This window comes from Siphateles boraxobius, unplaced genomic scaffold (assembly GCF_051911475.1).
Source record: "Siphateles boraxobius isolate OS27281-9 unplaced genomic scaffold, OSU_SipBor_1 22, whole genome shotgun sequence".
NCBI classification, from domain to species: domain Eukaryota; kingdom Metazoa; phylum Chordata; class Actinopteri; order Cypriniformes; family Leuciscidae; genus Siphateles; species Siphateles boraxobius.
Genome location: NW_027508833.1, coordinates 26549635 through 26571665, shown reverse-complemented (window position 1 = coordinate 26571665; position 22031 = coordinate 26549635). Strand labels below are relative to the sequence as shown.

At 36.0% G+C, this 22031-nt stretch overlaps 1 protein-coding gene across 1 annotated transcript; it reads right to left on the bottom strand.

The window, feature by feature from the left end:
• Nucleotides 1-2796: 2796 nt before the first annotated feature.
• Nucleotides 2797-8621, bottom strand: cdk1 (cyclin dependent kinase 1). Its single transcript, XM_077239319.1, has 8 exons — nucleotides 8461-8621; nucleotides 7791-7840; nucleotides 7439-7595; nucleotides 5405-5528; nucleotides 4572-4742; nucleotides 4306-4469; nucleotides 3363-3504; nucleotides 2797-3263 (listed from the first exon to the last, which is right to left on the bottom strand). Exons 2-8 carry the CDS (start codon nucleotides 7825-7827, stop codon nucleotides 3150-3152), a joined length of 909 nt encoding a protein of 302 aa, XP_077095434.1. The 5' UTR covers nucleotides 7828-7840; nucleotides 8461-8621; the 3' UTR covers nucleotides 2797-3149.
• Between the last annotated feature and the right edge of the window lie 13410 nt (nucleotides 8622-22031).

The following is a 22031-nucleotide window of genomic DNA, read 5'->3' as shown; positions in this document are numbered from 1 at the left end:
CTTAACGGCCTTAAAGGCCTTAACTGCTTGAACACCGCTAAATGCTGCTTGCAGCTTTAATTTTTTTTGTTGTTGTTGTAGATCTAGAAAGTGTTGAGAGCCGTAGAAAGTTTCAAACCATTTGGACAAAGAGAACATTTTTTTTAATTTGAGCAAAAGTCATTTGGGGTCCACTAGACCCCGAAGACCATAAAGCTCCAGGTGACAGGTTGCCAGATATCACAAAAAGGTGTAGGCTGCCATTGTTGTTTTGTGGGCTATGTGACTTCTGAGCTCGTAACTGGGAGTACGTCGATCTAGTACGAGTTCACGGGTGGGACGTCACGGGTTTGACTGCCGTTCCAGTGCACTTTCACGGGTATAAGGTTGGAAAAACACGGGCAGAGAATGTCTAACGGGTACAGGTTGCCTGGAACGCGGCATTAATATCCATCTAAAAGTTGATGAGTGTGTTTTGTTTACTATATTTAGCTATCGAAATAGTTTACCAAATAAATAATTGACCAAATAAAGAAAAATCAGAATCAAACAAGGTGAAATACTTTTCATTTCTAAAGTATTTGGGTTCATTTTTTATACAAAGCCCTTTTTGTCGATTTTTCGAGAATAACTACATACGGTATATAAATAACTATATCGTAAAATATATCTTACCGTGAAATAAAATTAATCATACTTTGAAACGGAAATTTGGTCATACCGCCCACCCCTAAATCAATGATTATTAAATAAATCAAAATGTTCTTATATTTCACGCAGTGAATTCTGATCACCTCTGACTGATGATGAAATCAAATGACTTAAATGTTTGATTAAAATGGACCGTAAAAAAAAGAAAATTCTCAAAGAATTCTTCACAAGTACCCTGCATTAATAAAACTTGCATTTTTGTTCAAAAAGTGTCTGTGTGATAATTTGAGGAATAAATGCACATGGGTTTTGTTGTTGTAAACTGAAAAGGCTGTACAGTAGTGTGGACTACTGTCTGCTCTCAACCTTATGAATATTCAAGAGTACGAGTCTTTTTTCAATAGCACCCTTTGTGAATCATTACATTCCAGAGCTCTTAGAAAAGTCTAAAATACCAATGTGACTGAATTAAATTACTATAAATATGCTGATAACACACAAATACATCAGTTTCAGAAACTAGTATATCTGATAGACATGATAATAGGCTTTATTATTTAATACGGTACAATTAGAAGCTGAAGAAGAAATTGGTTAGAAACTGCTTTTATTTGCAATATTTATTTGTCCAAAGTTATTTAAAAAGGGGATAGGTTAATGAACGGTCATTTAGAGCTTGCTGTGCAGTGACATTTGGAGTGATATCTTTGGAGCGAGTGTAAAGATTTCTCTTAAACTCAATCACTGTTTAAACAAAGAAACAGAAAAAACATCATTAATATGACATGAAAACGTGATGTGATCTGTAGTGAAGCTGCTGGTATTCAACTGTTTACAGATTAGGAATGGAGAATCAAAAGATATCATGAGGGAATATTCCCAAATGCTTTTCTTGCCAACACTATGGGAAATTTACTGGAAAACCCATAAAGCAAAAGAATAGTATGCTTTCATGCTGAAAGAAAAATGAATGGGTCGATTGTTTGTTCTTCAGGGGTCTTTTTCACTGCACTGCAGAGCACTGGTTCCTTGATGATCAATCGGTGTAGCACATCACACACTGAGCTCATTACGTTAGGTCAAGACGTTCTTAAAAGACCTGACTCACAAAACTACAATGGAGCAAACAACTAAGCAATAATAAGAGCAGATTTTATAGCCAATTTCATTTATGTTGAATAAATCACTTCAATGTCTTCTGTCATTTTCTCACCCTGAAGTTGTTTCAAACCTGAATTACTTCTACTGAACACAAAGGAAGTATTTTGAAGAATGTCGGTAACCAAACAGTTGATGTACCCCATTTACTTCCATAGTAGAGAATGAGAATAAAAATACTATAGAAGTCAATAGGGTACTTCATCAACTGTCTAGTTACTGACATTCTTCAAAATATCTTCTATGTTCAGCAGAAGAAAGTCATTCACACAGGTTTGAAACAACTTGTGGGTGAGAAAATGACAGAATTTTCATTTAGAAGTGAACTAATCCTTTAAGCCGGGTGCACACTGGGTGATTTATAACAGTCCTTTACAATTGTTCCTTATCAGACTGTATGAAAATGATGCTCAATTTACTCCATGTCAAACTGTAGGATCTCAGTTGTCATTAATGTCAGACTGTATGACGAGATAAAAACGGACGCACAAGAAAACTCATCTGGATTTTTACAAAAATACATTCGGTCAACTTCGATGACAGTGAGCTGCATTACACACGGGATTGAAATGGTGTCAGCAAAGAAATCTCTAACACTAATTTTGGTCATAATTCGTCTTGAAAACCGAAGACAATTTGACCGTCGTTGTAGAAGACACATTGCAGGACTATGAGTCAAATCTGCCAGAATTTCATCAAGGGGTCAAATTTGATCGCAGCGGTCATGAATTGGCTGTCGGTGAACAATCAAAGAGTTCAGATTTCAGCCTAGGGTCAGAGGAATCTTGTATGTGCAAAATTTGTCTGTACAGTGCGAAGCCGGCTTTAGAAACGCGTGCAAATGGTAAACTTTAACGTCATCATGGTTAAACTTTGCAACTAAATCGCAAATGACATGCGAGCCGAACCGTGGCGCCTGATCTGTACAGACCAGGCCCCACAGTAAATGCAATTAGTTATCAAATGTATTAGTGTACTTGAAAACAGAAGACATCAGTCAGTCCGTGATGGGATCCTACAAGTGCTCTTTATTGAGAACAACTTAGTTTATTCTTGTAATATGTCATTATAGGTCCACATTTTTATTTATTTATTTACAAACGGGTGTTTTATGTAACATATAAAACAGGATAGGAAAAAGACATACAAAAACAGACAAACAAAAGTAGAAAAAACACCCAATAAACAAACCTAAGGTTAATTATTGCTTGTCAAAAGACTCAGATTGCATTACTGTAGGTTGGAGGAGTAAATCTGGACTCCCAGAAGTCTAGAGTCAGTTTCATTATGACCCCTAGGCTCACATTGCTTTAGTATGGATGTGTACTTGTGCAAACAGGGGTATAAGATCTGAGGTGTGTCTATATCTTGAGGTTACTGGCTGGAAGACTGCTCTTATCCAAATCGTCAAAATACGGGTGTGTCATTGCTTGCCTTGCAGAAATCCTCTTCGGAGGGTCATAAATCAGCATTTTCTAAACAAAAGAGACAATGAAAATAAATATGTGAGGAAAGAATGGGAGATAAATCCATATAGATAAGTAGGACACCAGTATGTCAGGACGCCCTCTTACCATGAGCAGATCGATGCCATTTTTGTCTAGGTTTTTCACTGTGTTGGCCAGATTCCCAGATTTCCACTTTGGGAAGGTATTCTTATAATCTGGTAGTGACTCAACATCTGGCCAGACCTCATTGTTAGGGGTTCCCAGAGTCCTGAACACATATGAACCAAGGGAGGAGATAACTACATAAAAGTAGCCAGTAGCTGTAGCATCTTCACAGTATTGAAATGTATCTCAGGACAACCAATATTAATATAGTCTTTTGTTTCAGCAAGTGAGAGAATAAAGACATTTAAATGTTAAGATTTATATTTCAAATAAATCCTGGTCTTTTGAACTTTATATTCAAAGAATCCTGAAAAATAAAATCAATGAAGTTAATTTCAATCATTTAAGTTAATTTACACTATGAAAAAAATAATTTAGTGACAGTTATATGAAAGCAAATACAATACGAAAAGTAAAAAGAAAAGAGCATGCACAATTAAATATCCAATATCGACTGGCACAGGTACAGAAAAACAAGAAAAGAAAACACAATGGAACCAATATATTGCACATCCCTATATTTTTCTTCAACTATTTTAAACACTGTATCATGGTTGGGATACTGACCCTAAGATTTTAAACAGAAAGTGTAGGTGCAACTATAGGCGTCACCATAAATGCCCTGCTGATAACTTCACAGATATTCATTATAAATTCAACTTTTAGGATATAAAAACATCAATGTCACTGTCCCAGAAGTTTGTAAAGGCCAGGGGTGTCCATCCCTGCTCCCAGAGGGCCACTATCCTGCAAAGTTCAGCTCCAACCCCAATCAAACCCGAACCAGCTAAACAAGGTCTGGCTAGATACCTCCAAGCAGGTGTGTTAGGGCAAGTTGGAGATAAACTCTGCAGGACAGTGGCCCTCCATGACAGAGTTTTGAACACCTCTGGTATAGGCCTACCGGAAGATCCTAAAAAGCTGGTCTATTTCTGAGTCTCCATGGAAGAGTGGTTTCTTGGTGGCAAGTTCAGCAAAGATGGTACCAATACTCCAGACGTCTACAGGTGTGGAATAACGTGAGGCCCCCAGCAAGACTTCAGGAGCTCGGTACCACAGAGTGACCACCTGTGCAAACACACGGTGAGTAGAAGTACGTCAAGCCTATTTGATTACAGAACACATTGAGCAGGGAGAAATTGCTGTCACTGAGATAATGAGTGTATGTACCTCATGTGTATATACTCTGACCGGGACTCCAAAGGCACGTGCGAGCCCGAAGTCTGCAAGCTTGATCACACCTTTATTATCAATCAGCAGGTTTTGGGGCTTCAGGTCACGATGCAGGACTCTGCGACAGTGGCAGAACAGAATCCCCTCGAGGATCTGATACAGGTAACTCTACAAAGAGGACACATAGTTACAGTTACTTCCAGGTACAGACTCTAACCTTGGGACCTACTGTGAAAGCCAGAAATAAATCGATATAAAACCTGAGGAAAAGTAGTAGAATTTATTCATTCAAATGTGAAATAATAATCTGTATAGTATTGAACATGCATTATTTCAAAGTTTGATTCATCATTTATTTGATCAAAAATACAGTAAAAACAGTAACATGAAATATTACTACAATTTAAAATAACATTTCTATTTTAATATATGATTTATTCCTGCTATGGGAAAGCCAAATTTTCAGCAGCCATTACTGCATTCTTAAGTGTCACATGATCCTTCAGAAATCATTCTACGCTGATTTAGGGTTCAAGAAACATTTCTTATCAAGGTTGAAAATTTGTGCTGCTTTGCGCAGTTTATTTTTTCAAAATAGTAGTGTATCATGGCAAACAGCCCCACTCTAAAGCAATACAAATGTTACTTTATCATTACTTATGACTGGGCTAAGTTTTCATGTACAGTGGGGTTCAAAGGTCCATGTTAAAAAAAAGTTAGGAAGTAAATGAAATACATATTTAAGATTCTGCACCATTTATTAATTAAATAACCTAAGCAAAAGTGTGACACTGATCATGTGAACTCATCTTATACACTATATATTGCACCTTGACCAGCATGGGCTCCATGAACTGGCCAGATGGGATGGAGTCCAAATACTTCTTCAGATCCATGGACAGAAACTCAAACACCAAATATAACTTTGACTCCTGCATCAGCACATCCAGTAAGCTGTGAAAATGGGAACAGAGAAAAAAAAAATACAGTGGTGCATTATGATTTATGAGTTAAATGTTTCAATAGGCTACTGGAAATTAATAAAGACCTTTAAAAGGGGTCATATAATGTATTTTCATGTTTTCCTTTTTCTTTAGTGTGTTATGTAGCTGTTAACTTTATTATTTCTAAAAGGCGGAAGATCCAGACCTAGCTAAAACGCCTCGTTGGAAATCTCACTCCCAGACCCAAGTCACTATGTGGAAATATTTGCATAATGCCAGCCAAATGCATACACGTGGCCAATATATAAAACATGTAGATACATTTAAATATCTGGGGGTAACTCTAGATTCGACACTTAGTTTTAAAGGTCATGTTAAAAATATGGGCAATAAATTGAAATTTAACTTAGTAAATTATAGATACATAAGAAACTCTCTCACCACTGTTGCATCCAGTACATATTTAAATGCAATGATAATTTCCCACATTTTGTACTGTATTACATCCTGGTCTCAAGCATGTAGGACAGTCATAAAACCCATAGAATCTCTGTATAAAAACGGCCTCAAGATTCATGATAAAAAAACACGTCACTTTCATCACTGTCATATACTGGTCAAATATGATCTACTTAGTCTTGATAATCTAATAAAACACTCAAATGTGTCTTTGATACATAAAATCAAAACCTCTGAAAAAGTTTGTAACACTTTGCGCCGAAAAAACTATACGAACAACTAGAAGTGTCACAAGGGGTGAGTGTAGCCTCCCACAATGTAAAACACAATTTGGGAGCTCCTCCTTCTCATGTGTAGCCATGAGACAGTGGAATACCCTTCCCACGGAACATATTTTATGCACAGATTTTCACACTTTTTCGGGCTTGGCAAAGAGTTGGTTGCAAAGTAAGCAAGTTTGCACACATTGTTAAGATGGTGTGAGTGTGTGTGTTGTGTTTGAATGAGTGTCTAGAGTTGGATTGTGCTATAATGTGTTTAAGATGCTGTTAATTTGTTTGTGTGAACAGTACAACCAAACTGTTCCATGTGTGCAGGCCATTTTATGGAAGAAATTCATGAACCTGTGAGAGTACAAGGCCAGCTGTGCACAAAAGCCTCTTCTAAAAAGAAATGGGGCGATTCCAACTTTGCTAGGGCAATATGGTGCTTCTGTATCAGAACCTGCAAGTATGTTTTATTATTTGTTAAACTATTTGCCATTGACTGTTCACAAAATGCAGAGTTTTGCAGAGTAACGCATTGTTTGTCGTTCTTACGATCAAAAACAGAGCTTACAACTTACGACTGAAACATTCTGCTGAGGTCGTGCTTTCAAAGATGCTTCAGAACGATCGGCTTGGTCATCTGCATTTCCTGAATCTGACTCGGGCTCAAACTTATATATTAAAAGCTGACGACTTTATTAACTGTCTTTATAATTGCTTTGGAAGCTGAAGCTCTCGATTATGGTAAGGAGCGTTACATTTCTGACACACACTTCTTGGTGTTCAGCCAATCACAACGCATTGGGTCAGCTGTTCAATCAGAGCACACTGTGCTTTTAGAAGGAGGGAAGACTAGAAAGACTGGGCATAGAGCAGCTACAAAACTGTACAGTATGTGAACAATGTATTTATTTGAACATTAAACCATGTTAACATTCTATTACACCAAATAATGATCTTTGAAAATAGTATCATATGACCCCTTTTAAGAAGCAAAATAAAATCATAACTCTCAATTTTTTTGGAGAGAAAAAAAGAGAGAAGACATCTGCAAGTTCCAAACGCAGTTACACGCACGCAACCCACGATTTTTATGCAGTAAATCTGACTGAATCCAGATTCTTTATTCTAAACTTTGAGGTTTTGATTCTGTTTTGTGTAGATAAAGATGTTATAAAATCTCTCCGTCTCATACCGTACAACGTTTGGGTGCTGAAGCTCCTTGAGGAGGGAGATTTCTCTGACAGCAGTGCTGGGCACACCCTCCTCCTCACTCTCCAGACGGATCTTCTTCATAGCAACCACCTGTCCAGTGGTTTTATTCCTGCCCTTATATACCACACCATATGTACCTAAAGAACACATACATGGATTTCTATTAGACATCTACAGAAAAAAATACCAGGAACTCTCATGCAATCTCATAGTCTGCCTTGAAACAAACTGACTGCACACTGAGAGAGAGAGGCCAGAGAACAATACAATGGTCGTATACAACTAAAAAAAACTAAAAAACTAAAAAAAAAATCAAAGAAAATTCAACTTACCTTCACCAATTTTCTCTATCTTCAGATAGTCATCCATTTTTCTCAACAGTCTTTTTTTGAGGAAAAACAAAGGCTAGGAAAAGGTAAATTTACAGCATAACATTAGCATTTTACTCAATACTGGAACTCACCTTAGAAAGCTAGTGGCAGACAAACTTGTCTTTTTTTATTTCAATACACTATATATATATATATATAAAAATGTATGTACACATTTATTTATATACACATGAGGTATAAAAGACTGATTGAACACATTTCTAAACATTCATTAAAACTTTTAGCCTTGACATCATGAATATATCCATAACACACAGTGACATTTCTGATGAGTTATAATTTTATGCTTATGAAAACACCAAGTCCCATTTTTATATCCATGTTTTGCAAAAGAAAATGTGGCCACGTTAAATCAAAATGCAACGGAAACATGGTTAAAACAAGGAAAGACGACAAAGACCGTGATCTGCTTTTATTTAAGAACTATATTTAAGAATCACATCAACCAAAATATTATTTACAAGTATAAACTGCATGTTGAAGTTAAATGACTAAGTTAAGTAACTTTAAGTTAGTTTTTTGCCTGTGGGGCCTCATCAACTTTAAAACGTTCAACGATCAGAATCAAGATTGATAAAAGGCAATCATCTTCATACATTTAAAAACTCACCTGCTCTGTAACTATATCTAATCTAGATGAATATCCAAACCCTCCTATTTTCTTCAGATATCTTGATGATTTAAGTTTTTGAGAAGAGAAAGAGCGTGCGGATGTTGTATCTCGCTGCTGAACTGCGAGTTCCTAGATTCAAACTGGCCGCTTAGACGTAATTCAAAGCAGCCAATCGGAGTTCTCGGTGGACTTCAAACTAACCAATTAGATGGTAGGGCGGTTAGGAGCGGGACCGTACGTCTGTCCGAGAGTACGTGCGCGTGCCCAGTGGTATGTTTGTTCAATATTGTGCAGGTACTAGCGTAGACAAATGTCTATGGGTACTAGGGAATAGTGATATGGATATTCCCCGTTTTCCACTGAGACAGATGTTCGCTGCTACAGAATCGCTGGTAGTGTTCAGGAAACATTTTCCCTTTTTAATCTATAAGTTGTCTTAAAAGACAGACAACCCAATGCATGACGTTCAGTGGTGCTTGTCTCACTTGTTGTTTTTAATTCCATAAACATTCCAATATACAACAAACAAATATAGCCATTTCAAGGACACATAATATGTTTTTTGTGATTTTTTATGCCATTACATTGTTTGTAGCACTTTACTTTTTTAAAATACCCTCTTATTGTGATTTTATTTAAAAAGAGATGGTAGCCTTCGAAATTTCAAACAAATAATCCATCTTTCAACTAATTTAATTCACAAATTTGTGCAGAATGTTTTTTTTAGCTTGACTTACTTTACCCTGTTTAGACTGATGCTTGACTATTATTTAAGTGTTATTTATATACTATTTGCAGTATTTATTAATATTTTAATTATTCATATTTTTATTTTATTTATTTTATTTTATTTATCCTCTGCAGAGGAAACCTGGGAAATAAAATGGCATGATAACACATGTATTGGAAAAAAACAATGTTTTCTTTTTTCATTTACCAATCAATTTTTAGGTTTCAGGCTATTTTTACGCAAACTTTATATAAAAATGATTCTCAACTATGTTGTGTAAGATATAACAGAATTATTTGATATAGTATTTTACTTTATGCAATATGTGTGTAAAATGGCCCTAAATGGGCAGTCCCATACAATCTAGGCCTACATTGTATCAAATTTGCATATTGATGTGTTCTTGGGTTAACATGTAATGAAAAAGAAGTGTAATAATGGAAGTGTTAACTTGGCAACATTTTCACAAGAATATCTCATATTTCATATTGATGTATAATTTATTTCCCTATTATCTTGTGTCTCCCCAAAATGCCTGATTAACATGCTGTAAGTCCTGGTGTCGTCAGAGGACATGTATGAAATCAATGCTGAAAATCATGTTTTTTTGTACATGACAATTTGCCATGGTCAATGGCAGTCATTTTTAAAGACCAAGGAGAGGGAGTTGTCATGGTGAAACCTCCAAACATTTGGTTTCTCTGAAAAGCCCTGAACGTTCTCTCTCCAGGACATCCAGACTGTGACATTCGCTAAAATATAATGTGTTTCACAGAGGAAAAAAGTCTATGCCTGGGTCTCAGGAGGTTATAGTTGTTTTGTCTGTCTGTCAAGATCTACACATCAGGGTTTTTTACAGTGTGTGGTACAGACATGCATATACAAACATATAATCCTCTGTTTGACCACTTGGCGTCACTGTTTGACTGCTGTATTTAGTAGGCTATCAGATGTGCACCAGTGAGAGCGCTGTTTTGTTAATCAGAGGGAAATCACTTACATTTTATTCGTCCCCTGGACATTATGAAAGAAAGAAAAAAGTGTGTTGTACAATAAATAAATAAACATGTTTTTTTCTACATGTATACCAGTCCACCTAGCACGTGTACACACTATCAGAACATTTTAATGTAAGGTCTCTTAGTGAAAACAAAAATTGTAATAAAGTTTGTTTTCATTCAACTCAAAAGACCTATTTAAAACGCTCAAAAGGCCAATGAATCATAACTAGGCTTTCTAATTACAGAGAGATAAAGGAGGCTTAGTCCCCAGGATAAAATCTCAATTCAAAAGCCAAATCCTCAGCGGTAGAGACTTTAATTAAAGAAGTGATTAGTGACAAATTATTAAGATGCATGTTTGAGCCGCCCTGATTGGCTGAAGAAACGAACACTTTTTTAACTTCAGTGGTTCTGGTGGATTTCCGCGGGAAATTCGAGCATGACTTTGCGTCATTACGTCACATCTGTACACATAAAGAAGGTAGTAGGCTATATTGCCTGTGACTGTGAGGATGTTGGAGTTGGAGATTTATTTATTCTTTCCTCACAGTACTTGATATAATTAACCTTATTAATTTGATGGCGGATCCAGAAAGGTTCAAACGACAATCACTAGTGACAACTGGAGGTTTCACAGTCGTTAGTAACCGAGTACGTTACTCACCAATCATTTCCCTCTGATTTTAGGAATAACTTGGACTAAAGAAGGACTCAATTTTCGGACAGGAATGTTTCGGAAAGAATCCACTTCAAGGATCATCAAAATATGTTGAACCAGGAACATGTCTTACTTGGCAAATTCACGGTGACCAAATGCCACCGTTCTAAATTTACATGTAAAGAATAATGAATTTTAGGCTAGATTTTTATCACTCCATTGATTTTTATCTCACGGTAGTGAAATTTTAAAAAAAAATCTAGTGTTTTTTGTTTCTTTTTAAATATTTCTATATAGTTTTTGTTCATTTTTATTTCTGTTTTATTTTTAATTATTTTAGTTCATTAAGATAAACTAAATAAATATGAGATATCTTTCTTTGGCAGGTTTTAGTTAACTATAATGGCCGTTCCAGAGAGGCATGTAACACTTTTTTTTTTATCATATTTTTGTTTTTTGTCTGTTAATACGCTACTCTGTAGTCTGACGTCTCTGAGAGAGACTGAAACACAGGAACACATACTCAGCTGGAGTCTTCAGGGAGGAAGATGAGCCTTGTGTATTTTGTGTCCCGTGTGAGAGATAGAGATGTGTGTGTTTACATGAGCTTGTTTTTGAGAGAAAGGTGTGCTGAAAAGAAAGAGGTCATGATGAAGGGGGTTGAGAGTGGGGTACTGACCTAGAGACAGGGGAGTAGGCAAATGCTACAAATAGTTTTTAGGACACTGAGATTTTGGGGCAAGGGAGAGCTGTTGTGTGTTTGAGTGATTTTATTTGAATGCATGTGTCAAATGTAGGGCGAATGCAGGACCAAAGAGGATTCCCTCACCTAGATTTCACACGACCTTCATGTGTGAAAAACTACAGCAATTAATGAGTGCATTTGAAAACTGGCTAATTATAAAGATCTGATTAGGTCAAAACATGTAGGCTACATTAAGCTGATGACCGTATAGGCCTACACTGTCGGCTTAATAACCATAATCGAAAATTGAATGTAAACACACTTAATGTCGCATAGTTAGTTTTTTGGCCGAAAGTACTACTAAATAATGCTGTAGAACTATCATAATATTCTGTATTGAATATTGTCCATTTTCTCTCTCCCTGCGCTTAATAGACTCTGACATTAGCATTCCTACCCAGGCTTGGTTGCCATGGTGAAAGAATGTGGTTTCCTGGCGTTGCCATGGGGATTTCCTCCCTGAACATTTCTTCAGCAATCATACACGTGTCTTTTCATGATTTATTCCTTCTCTCTCTCTCTCTCTCTCAATCACGCTGTCTTTTTTTGTCTTTCCCTGAGATTGTCGGTCTCTCCTGCTGAGGATCCTGCAGTTGGTGTAACTGTGTAAAGAACAGTTGATGAGTCTTGATTCCTTTCAGATGAGGATGAAGGTTTTCTCAGGGTGACCTTGAGCAAGCGTGACCACATTACTTTTCTCATCTCACATATGAACACACAGATTTGCTCAAACGAGTGCACCTTGAGCAGAAATGATAAGCTAACAGCCACGTAATATCACCCACTCACCCGGCCGCCCCCATGCGCACATTATATGAGATTCTTGTGCTTGTATTTATCAGGAGGTTCCTGAGGAAAACATGCTGTAGTGCTAACAAGACTCATTATGACAGCAGTCTTATTACATGGCCTCTGGGTGAAACAACATGTGAGATCCTGTTATGTGATCTCTCTACTGCTATTTCCTAATAACACTGAAGCTAAAAAAATATTCAGAAATATTTTATGGCCTTCACCTAGCTGATATTGGTTATTATTTCATTTAATACCTAAATAAGACTAAGACTAATAAGACTAAGTATAATTTTTAATATGACCTTATGTGTAAAATAAATGATAATGATTACTAACTAGCATGCTGCTTTTTCCTATAGATGTTTTATTTGGTAATGAAACAGAAATATTTGCAGGTAATGAGAGTATTCAGACATACGAATGATCACAATTACATATAGGTTTATTAATATAATCCCATTTATGCATTTGGTAGATTTTTTTTGCATTCAAGGTACTGTATACATTTTATCAGTTAATGCATTCCTTTTTATATCATTACACATCAATGTAATATGATTTCTGAATAATATTCTGCAAATTTTCTTGATTTTCTGTATTTACAGTATATATGAGAATTGCATGATCCATTCCTTGCAAAGAAAAGTAATTTTCTTAATTATAATTGTGTGTTGTTTTTTCCCCTGTAAAAAAAGATTTAAACATTCTAAATTACATTTAAATTACACCCCATTGACATTTTATTTTTTTCTAGCATAAAACAAAAATCTTTGGTCAAAAGAGTAAAAAAAAAAAGTTTTCAAATTCCAATTCAAGATATACCCTACTTATAATAATTTGAATTTGATTTTAATAACAATTTATATAATTGTGTTTATTTATAATTTGATTTTACAGCACATTCACATTAGGTTTATGAATAAAAAGAAAATATTTATACAGTGTTGAAATGACTGAAAATCCTGCACATAGGCAATTGAAACACATAGGCCTATGTTTTAGAGTGTTATACCTCAGATAAGCTCTATAAATAATTTGTCAAAGTCTGCAGATTTAGCCTATATTGGCAATCTGAAAGACATTAGGCAGTAATGTACTGGTTATTTCCAGCCTTATCATTGTCCTTTATTTTGTGTGTGTGTGTGTGTGTGTGTGTGTGTGTGTGTGTGTGTGTGTGTGTGTGTGTGTGTGTGTGTGTGTGTGTGTGTGTGTGTGTGTGTGTGTGTGTGTGTGTGTGTGTGTGTGTGTGTGTGTGTGTGTGTGTGTGTGTGTGTGTGTGTGTGTGTGATTTGTAAAGGCTCTGGCTCTTCACAGCAGGTGTTCTTAATATTACTGTGAAGTGGACAAAAATAAACCTGTGTACTTCCGCCAAACATTTTACATTTCTACTGAGGGAACCCGGTCATTCCTGAAACGAATTCATCAGTCTGTAAATCAGTTTTATCTTTCTTCAGCTTTTCTTTGCCAGACCGATCTGTCACAAGGTATAAGTGTTCACATATACCTGATCATTGGACAACCTTATTAGTTGGTGTATATTTGTGTATTCAGTGTGTGCATGAGCATGTTGTTTGTGGTTTGGAGTATATTTGAAGGCTCTGACCATGCCAGATCGACGGAAGTCTTTTTAACACTTCTATCAACACATACTTTATCTCCTCCTCTCTTTCTGTCTCAGTTTGTCCATTCGACCTCTAATAAAGGTCACTTCCTCTTCAGTAATCTCGTAGCATGTGGTGTATGTGGGCTCAGGTTTTGTTTGCGTGCATGAGTGTTTCATTGCTGAGTGTGTACATGTATGCATTTGGAAAGAGTGTGTTAGAGAGTCAACAGTGAGGAGATAGATTTAAATGTAAAAAGGCAGGCTGATTTGCATGTGATATATAGGCTACGTTTTCTGACTATTTATGTGAGTCTATAGGCCTATATTGAAATATATATTAAAAAGAAAAGAGTTATTCTAAATTCACAACACGACTGTTTTTACAGTATTTTTGATCAAATACATGCAGCCTTGGTGAGCATAAGAGACTTCTTTCAAAAATAGTAAGAAATCTTACAGACTCCAAACTTTTGAACGATATTATCCTTATTAATTTTACATTTTTGAGTAAACAATAAAGGAAATAATAAAAAAGATGGTTTGCTTTTTTAAGTTTTCACCCTTTCTTTCCTCTATATTTGATGTCTATCTTCTGTTTTTCTTTCCTTTCCTCCTGCTAAACTTTTGTCTGTGTGTGTTAACACCGCTCTACTCTTTGTCCTGACCAAACACTTTTGGCACACATTAATTAGGTATGTTTAGCTGACTCTCTCTCTCTCTCTCTCTCTCTCTCTCTCTCTCTCTCTCTCTCTCTCTCTCTCTCTCTCTCTCCCTCCCTCTTTCTCTCCCTGACAGAACAGACCAATGTATTTCGTTTTGTGCTCTGCTGTGGTCAGCCCTCCTAGCCGCTCTGTTTTATCTACCTAGCCTTTGTCATGCACACTTACACAGTGCTTTATTAGGTTGCTCGGCGCTCGGAGAGAGTTGTGTTGCATTAGCTCTAGGTCAGCAGGTTGGGAAGGCTTTGTTAGGATTCTCAAACTGACCTCCCACTCCTATCCTTAAAGCACTGCTCTGAAAACTTCCCCGCCTACAGAGAGTTGGCCAGCTTTATCATTTCTGCTCTCATTTTTACACCTCATATTGATGATGAATTATAGAGGGTTTAATTAGCCTGCTAAAGGAGAGGAGAATGGCTGAGGAAGCAGAATCTTGCTTGGACAGTGATTATGAGAAATGCCTGAGCTAATAAACATGCTAAGTATGGTGGACCATTGCCTTCAGAGGTCACTGCCACTGGAAACATTATTTGTTGTAAGTTTTAACAACAAAATGAACATTAAAAAATAATTCTCATCCATAGTCTCATTTTACAGTCAGTACACCACAAAATAAGCATTCTATTGACTTTGTTTATAAAAAAATAAAGTAGGCCTATTCTCTAAATAATCCTGCTCAAACATAGTCTCATTTTAGATAGGCTATACTGGTACTATGCACTTCATTTAATGACTATTGCTAAGTCTTTATTGCACCTCTCAATACACATTTTTTACCTCCAAATGACAAGATTGTTTTTATTTTGCTCATTAATTTGAAAGGAATATTTAAAAGTAGACTAAGCAACTTTTTTGTTTAAAATAACACAATTTAAATAATGAGCCAATACATTACTGATCATTCCGAAACAGATTTTTGTCTTATCCTGATCAAAGATTATAGAACAACAAGAGGCGAAACTCAATAGAACGTTCCATTGCAACAAACGCGCCCAGCAGCAGCTCTACGCTTCCGCCATTTTGGGGTGAAAGCGCCTCGGCAGTCCACTAGTGTTGATGTGTTGTTCGCGAACGAGCCGCTCTAAAAGCCGATTCTTTTAAAAGAGCCGGAATTCCCATCTCTATCCACTAGCTTTTTGCTGTCGCTATAGCAATATCAGCTGCTTTGTCATTTTTTTTTAAGTAGCCTACATTAAAGATCAAATCCAAACTGAATGATGAAAACACAGAATAACTACAATCACTAGACTAGTGATCATCAAATCCCTTTTAACAGTTTATTTCACAGACTTAGACAAGTTTTCTACTTTTTTCCCACAAAACCTTTAGTATTAGCATTACAAACACTGAATTAATGCCAACATATAACACAGTAAGTAAAGGACATGCTATATCAGATCATTGGGAATGTTGGACAATATTTATATATAACAGCAATAGAATAGATTTACAGTCAACTGTTTTTTTGTTTGTTTGTTTTTTTGCAGTAGCTACTATCTTATATTAATAACCGTTAAAGCAAGACTATGTAAACAAAAAAACACAGCCACTGTCCATCATGTTCTATAAGATCATCATGTTTGTAGCATGATCCAGGGGATTACCCATACAGAAATGAAATATATGTCAATATAAGTAAATTACATATATAGCCTAATGTCAGTGCCCATGTATGTCTGCTGCCTATATGAGAATATATGCAAAATTCATATAAAACACATAGACATATATGAAACAATATTGTAGCCTATATGTAGCCTAAAATATATGTAGCCTAAGACGCATATGTATATATGTACTTATTTCAATGCATCAGTATCACATGCATGTATGTTTACATATTATTAAATATGTGGGAAACAAATATGTATGTCACATATTTTATACTTAATGTTGTCCATATATGCGAGAAATACTATAGCCTACTCTGTAATATATGCAGATATATGGTATCATATATACAGTAGATTAACTCAAATATTTTCTTCACATGTTTGGACACATAAATGTTCATATATGTTGCAGGCATAGGCTGTGTTCTCAGATAAGTCAAATATATGTATAGATAAATGTCATGCTATTTAAAATATAACATATAGGCCTATTACATTAAATTTTTGTATGGGTAAAAAGTACAAAATATATTTCAGGCCTAGTGGAGTTGGTAAGTAATAAATGTGTAAAGGTGCATTAAATGGAAATACTCAATAAAGCAAGAAAAAAACTACCTCGCATGTGTATTAAATGATTGGATTAACTGTTATCTGTGCTGTTGTCCAATAACTCCAGTTGGAATTTTCACCCCAAAATGGCGGTTAACCTATAGTGGCTGTTTCCAAAACAGCATCAGAGTTTATAAACATTACAATGCTCATGATAACTTTTATTAACTCTACAATAAGTAAATCCACTTCACCAGCTAATTACTCCTGGACAGCGATGCCATAGAAATATACAGAGCGACCGCAAAAACGGAAGTTCAAAGACAATATTCCAAAGGATGACGGCGCCCACGTTTCTCTGGTGCATAAGGTCTATAGACCGGTTCGAATGGATTTCGCGTGAAATTGCGTACACGTGTGTCACTTGCCCGTGCGTATTTCGTCATAACCGTTTTTTTTTATTCCGTAAATTAGAGAAACTTTGCTCTGGTATTTTGTATTTTTGACGCGTGTATGGTGTGGGAGTGGCATATGTTAGTTATCACAAGTGCACAAACATAGGTCACAAAGAGCGAGAAAGGTTGACATGGAGAATGCTAAATCTCAAACCTCCGGAGAATCAACTGTTTTTTGTTTTGTTTTGTTTAAAAAAAGAAAAGATTCTGCTGGCGAAGAGAACACGACAGAGATTGGATTGGCTTTTCGGAGAGGGCAAGAACTGATGAATTTAAAATGTTAACGTTACAGTAAAAGTGACGCAGATATGGCGTTTTTATTAATCAACAAGTGAGTAAAGTATTTTGTTCAAACATTGGATGGTAACATTTTATTTGAATGGTCCCCCGTAGACAATCCGTTGACTATAAGCAAATAGAAGAGATAAGCAAAGAGAAGAACAAGAGGCGAAACTCTGATGCTTTTTTGGGAACAGCCACTAGGTGGCGCTTCGGTATAGCGCGGCCGCCATTTTGGTGTGAAAATTCCAACTGGAGTCACTGGACAACAGCACAGATAACAGTTAATCCAATCATTAAATACACATTTGGGGTAGTTTTTTCTTATTTTATTGAGCATTTCCATTTTATGCAACTTTACACATTTATTACTATTATTAGTTACCAACTCCACTAGGCCTGAAATATATTTTGTACTTTTTACCCATACAAAAATGTAATATATGGCCATAGCCTATATGTTATATTTTAAATAGCATGACACATATCTATACATATATTTGACTTATCTGAGAACACAATATAGCCTATGCCTGGAACATATATGAACATTTATGTGTCCAAACATGTGAAGAAAATATTTGAGTTAATCTACTGTATATATGATACCCTATATATTACAGAGTAGAGTATTTCTCGCATATATGGAAAACATTAAGTATAAATATGTGACATACATATTTGTTTCCCACATATTTAATAAATGTATGTAAACACATGCATGTGACACTGATTCATTGAAATAAGTAGGCTACATATATTCGTCTTAGGCTAAATATATTTAACATTTATGTGCATATACGGGAAAATATATGGCACTTTCTTGAAAAAATGGCCATTTTTGCTATATTGTTTCATATATGTCTATGTGTTTTATATGAATTTTGCATATATTCTCATAGAGGCAGCAGACATACATGGGCACTGACATTAGGCTATATATGTAATTTACTTAATATTGACATATATTACATTTCTGTATGGGTAATCCCCTGGATCATGCTACAAACATGATGATCTTATAGAACATGATGGACAGTGGCTGTGTTTTTTTGTTTACATAGTCTTGCTTTAACGGTCATTAATATAAGATAGTAGCTACTGCAAAAAAAAAAAAAACATCAAAAAAAAAAAAAAACAGTTGACTGTAAATCTATTCTATTGCTGTTATAGATAAATATTGTCCAACATTCCCAATGATCTGATATAGCATGTCCTTTACTTACTGTGTTATATGTTGGCATTAATTCAGTGTTTGTAATGCGAATACTAAAGGTTTTGTGGGAAAAAAAGTAGAAAACTTGTCTAAGTCTGTGAAATAAACTGTTAAAAGGGATTTGATGATCACTAGTCTAGTGATTGTACGTTATTCTGTGTTGTCATCATTCAGTTTGGATTTGATCTTTAATGTAGGCTACTTAAAAAAAAAATTACAAAGCAGCTGATATTGCTATAGCGACAGCAAAAAGCTAGCGGATAGAGATGGGAATTCCGGCTCTTTTCAAATAATCGGCTTTTAGAGCGGCTCGTTCGCGAACGACACATCAACACTAGTGGACTGCCGAGGCGCTTTCACCCCAAAATGGCGGAAGCGTAGCGCTGCTGCTGGGCGCGTTTGTTGCAATGGAACGTTCTATTGAGTTTCGCCTCTTGTTCTTCTATACTCTTTGCTATAACGTTAACATTTCAACAACATGTCAACTATCTCATAGACTGTGTGCTTAATATCTGATACTTAATTAATACTTAATTTCGATGCTCCCCCAACAGACATTCAACGGACTATAACTTTGCAAGTAGCCTACAACTTATTCTACTAACGTTACTAACCCGAACCCCCTACTTCATAACCTAAATTCAACTAGCAGCTAATATTCTAATGCGAGTTAATTGACATGTACTAGGTGCAGCATTACTTACAGTTAACTAAAAGTCTTAAGGGGACTTGAGTGAATTGCATGTAGCTTTTATGTAGTTCATTGTAAAGCATTAGGCCTATTGCACTGTAACGTTACCTGGACATTATTTTCAAGGAAGCATCGTGTCCAACTGTCCATTAATGGTAACATCTTCAGTTAGTCAGCATTTTAACTAACTTACTAGAGGGACAAAACTGAAGTGAATATATTCGTTCGTCGTAATAGAAGTTATCGCTTTCACATCATCACGTCACCAGATATGTTTATCTCAGTGAAGAAATTAACTTACACGGAAGGAATTTATTTTTTTGGCGTTGTTTTTGGTGTCGCGCTTTTGTTAACTTTTATGCTTTTTAGGGCGAGACGGAGTGAAGCCTACAAGTAACACGAACGCGCACGTCGCCAAAACATTTATTATTTTTGTTAAATAATACATTTAGGCTAATCTCGCAAAAACCTACTATTTCACAGCACAGCATTATATAACAAATCAGCATGTAGGGAAAATTATACAAAAACAGATGTACCTAGTCTGTATTTAAACACAAATATATTGATCAGCAAGCATGGTTCATGGTAACACCGGGTGGAAGTGTGGAGCTGTGAGAAGCAGCAGCTCTGATGTATGTGAGGAAACCAGTGGAACTAAAAAGAGCTTCAGTTTTTTCCCCTCATGGCTGTTTCCTGTTGCCACGGTTACCCATGACATCTCTTTTCCTGGAAATGCAAAAGCACAGTCACTGGTTCCTTTATTTTTTGCTCCCTTTCTTGCAGCATCAGATCTTCACAAGGAGGTAAGAGCCATCTCTTGTTCATCCTGACACTCTTCATGTGACTGTCTCTCTCTCTCTCTCTCTCTAGGGAGAATCACACATTATTCACAGGTTCCCAAAAGTATACAAGTGGGCTGGCAAGAGAGTGTAACCATGGTGATGGGGTAATGGAGTGATCACCGTAGCAACATGGCTTGACAGGTTGATGGAAGGACTAACAAGGCTTGTGATTATGTCTCTCTGTCTGTAATTGGCCAATTCCTGTCTCCCACTTAATCAGAGACTGCTATATTTTTAACAAAAATTAGCAGCACAAAAGGAAATGACCCTATCAGCACTGATCTGCTTAGTATGCCCTCAAGACACTATTTTGAAGAGCAAAGTACAAGTACACCATCATTTAATTTGAACCCATAGTACTCATAGTACTTATGCTATTCATACACAGTTGTATCCAACTTTGCATAATTTACAGCTGTGATTACACAATAAAGAACCATAATGTGGAGTGGTTGAATATAGATATTTGGAGAAGAGATAAATCGAACGATGGATAGAAAGATTTGTGTACGTGTGCCTAAGAGCGAGATTATAAGTAAAAGCAATATATTTCTGTGTGTGTGTGTTTCAGAGCTGACAGGGCACTTGAGCACTGAGGCAGAGCCAGGCGGTCACTTTGGAAAATAAGCTCTGGATACCCACACTCCCAGAGAAGGGGTGAAAAAGGCTGAATCAAATCACAGACGTTTACTGGAAAAGAAGTGAGCAGCACAGACAGACCCAGAGCTCTGATGCCCAGTGGTGTTATGCAAATCTTGGACCCCCGCGGGAATCGTGAGGCGAGGCATCAGGTGGTCACGTCATAATATTTGTATAAGGGAAGAACTTGTTTTGCTGATTAATTAGGATAAGGACAATTTAACCCTGCTTTATCCTTTCTGTGCTGTAATATTTGACCATTTAGAAGTTATCGGCCAGGATAATAATAAAAGGTAACCTCAAGAATTGTAATATCGGTGCATCCCTACTGATATTACATGGTCTTTTTAGAAGACATTTCAGCTATGTACACTACTCTTTTAAAGTTTGAGGCCTGTTAGATTTTTTTTAAATGTGTTGAAAGACGTCTCTAATGCTCACCAAGGCTGCCTTTATTTGATCAAAAATACAGTAAAAACAGTAATATTGTGAAATATTATTAAAGTTTAAAATAACAGTTTTCTATCTTAATAGATTTTAAAATGTAAATTATTTCTTTGATGTAAAGCTGAATGTTCAGCATCATTACTTCAGTGTCACATGATCATTCATAAATCATTCTAATATGCTGATTTGATACTCAAGAAATATTTATTATTATTACCAATGTTGAAACTGAGACAGTTGAAACTGTTCAATATTTTTGTGGAATACATTTTGTCAGGATTATTTGATGAACAGAAAGTTCAGAAGAACAGCATTTATTTGAATTATTTATTTTTTTATCAATTTACTTCCTGAATAAATGTATTCTGCAGGGATACAAAACCATTCATCAACATTCAAGCTTTTGTGTGGCATAACATTTATTTAAACACATACTTGCTACTTTAATGTAGCTTCTTTGCTGAGTGTAAAATTATTCCATAATATAACCACAATATAACGGACTAATACTGCCATGAGAGGGTCCCCGCAAAAGGGTCAAGGATCCCCCTTCACTGTTGATTAAGAGGAACATTACAGATCA